Source organism: Microtus ochrogaster, chromosome 6 (assembly GCF_000317375.1).
Source record: "Microtus ochrogaster isolate Prairie Vole_2 chromosome 6, MicOch1.0, whole genome shotgun sequence".
Lineage (NCBI taxonomy): Eukaryota > Metazoa > Chordata > Mammalia > Rodentia > Cricetidae > Microtus > Microtus ochrogaster.
This window is the reverse complement of record NC_022013.1, coordinates 342,486-343,706: the sequence shown is the minus strand read 5'-3', so window position 1 is coordinate 343,706 and position 1,221 is coordinate 342,486. Positions and strand designations below refer to the sequence as shown.

At 50.1% G+C, this 1,221-nt stretch overlaps 1 protein-coding gene across 1 annotated transcript in view; it reads left to right on the top strand.

Moving 5' to 3' along the window:
• LOC101980593 (lactase-phlorizin hydrolase-like) overlaps positions 1-1,221 on the top strand; it is a 46,070-nt gene that overhangs the window by 27,831 nt on the left and 17,018 nt on the right. Inside the window, 1 exon segment of the mRNA XM_013346652.1 lies at positions 474-737. Coding sequence (XP_013202106.1) covers positions 474-737 — 264 coding nt within the window.

The window sequence follows — 1,221 nt, the reverse complement described above, 5'->3', positions numbered from 1 at the left end:
GACCAGGCTGGTCTTGAACTCACAGAGATCCGCCTGCCTCTGCCTCCCGAGTGCTGGGATTAAAGGCGTGCGCCACCACCGCCCGGCCCCTGAAGATGTTCTTGAACTTCTGTCCTGTATCCCACACCTCATAGTGCTAGACTTACAGGTGTGTACCACCGTGCTGTACAGATGGAACTCAGGGCTTGCTGCATGCTAAGCAAGACTCTATTGCCAACTCCAGAATTTGTGTTTTTGTGTGTATCAGAGAAAATCTTTATAGGAGTGACCGCTCTCCTCCCCCATGTGTATCCTGGAGTTTGAACCTACATCATTAGGGTTGGTGGCAGGCACCTTTACTTGATGAGCCGTCATCTTAGCAACAAAATGCTTTTGTAACTTGGCTTTTGAATTGTCCATAGATTCACATGGTGCAGAGTTAGAGAATGAAATGTTTTCTTCCCTGTCGTGGAGAAAGTTCAGAAACATGTCTTGCATGTCTCATGTCACTGGCTTCCTGAGCGATGGTGGATAGAACATTGTTCTGGCTTCCCCGCAGGTGACCATACATCACTGGGACCTGCCCCAGGCACTGCAAGACATTGGGGGCTGGGAGAATGAGACAATTGTGCAGCTGTTTAAGGAGTATGCAGATGTGCTCTTCCAGAGGCTGGGGGACAAGGTGAAGTTTTGGATGACATTGAATGAGCCCTACGTCATTGCTGTTCATGGCTATAGCACTGGGTTGTATGCTCCAGGTAAATACCCTAGATCCAACTTGCCATCTGTTTGGATAATGACATTCTCAAGACAGTGAAGCCCTGGGATCCAGGAGTCATGAGAAGTCCTGTTGCAGTCCCTACCTCCATAGTCCTGGGGAGAGGGCTCAGCTCTAAAGTGCTTACCGTGCAGGTCTAGGGGTCTGAGTTCTTGCAAGAATTCACGCTAAACACAAAACATACAAACACAAAAACCAGGTACAGTGACACATTGTAACCCTAGCCCTGGGAAGGCACAGCCAGGTGACCCTCTGGGGCTCCCATATTTCTCAGTCTCCCCTAGTTTAGGTCCACAAGTGATCCTGTGACAGAGAAGTAGGTGGTCTCTCTGTGAATGATACCTGAGGCTGTCCTCTGGCCTCCACCTACACTCACACAAGTCAGCACATGCTCCTGCACACACATGCCCCTGCACACACATGCTCCTGCACACACATGCTCCTGCACACACACGCTCCTGCAC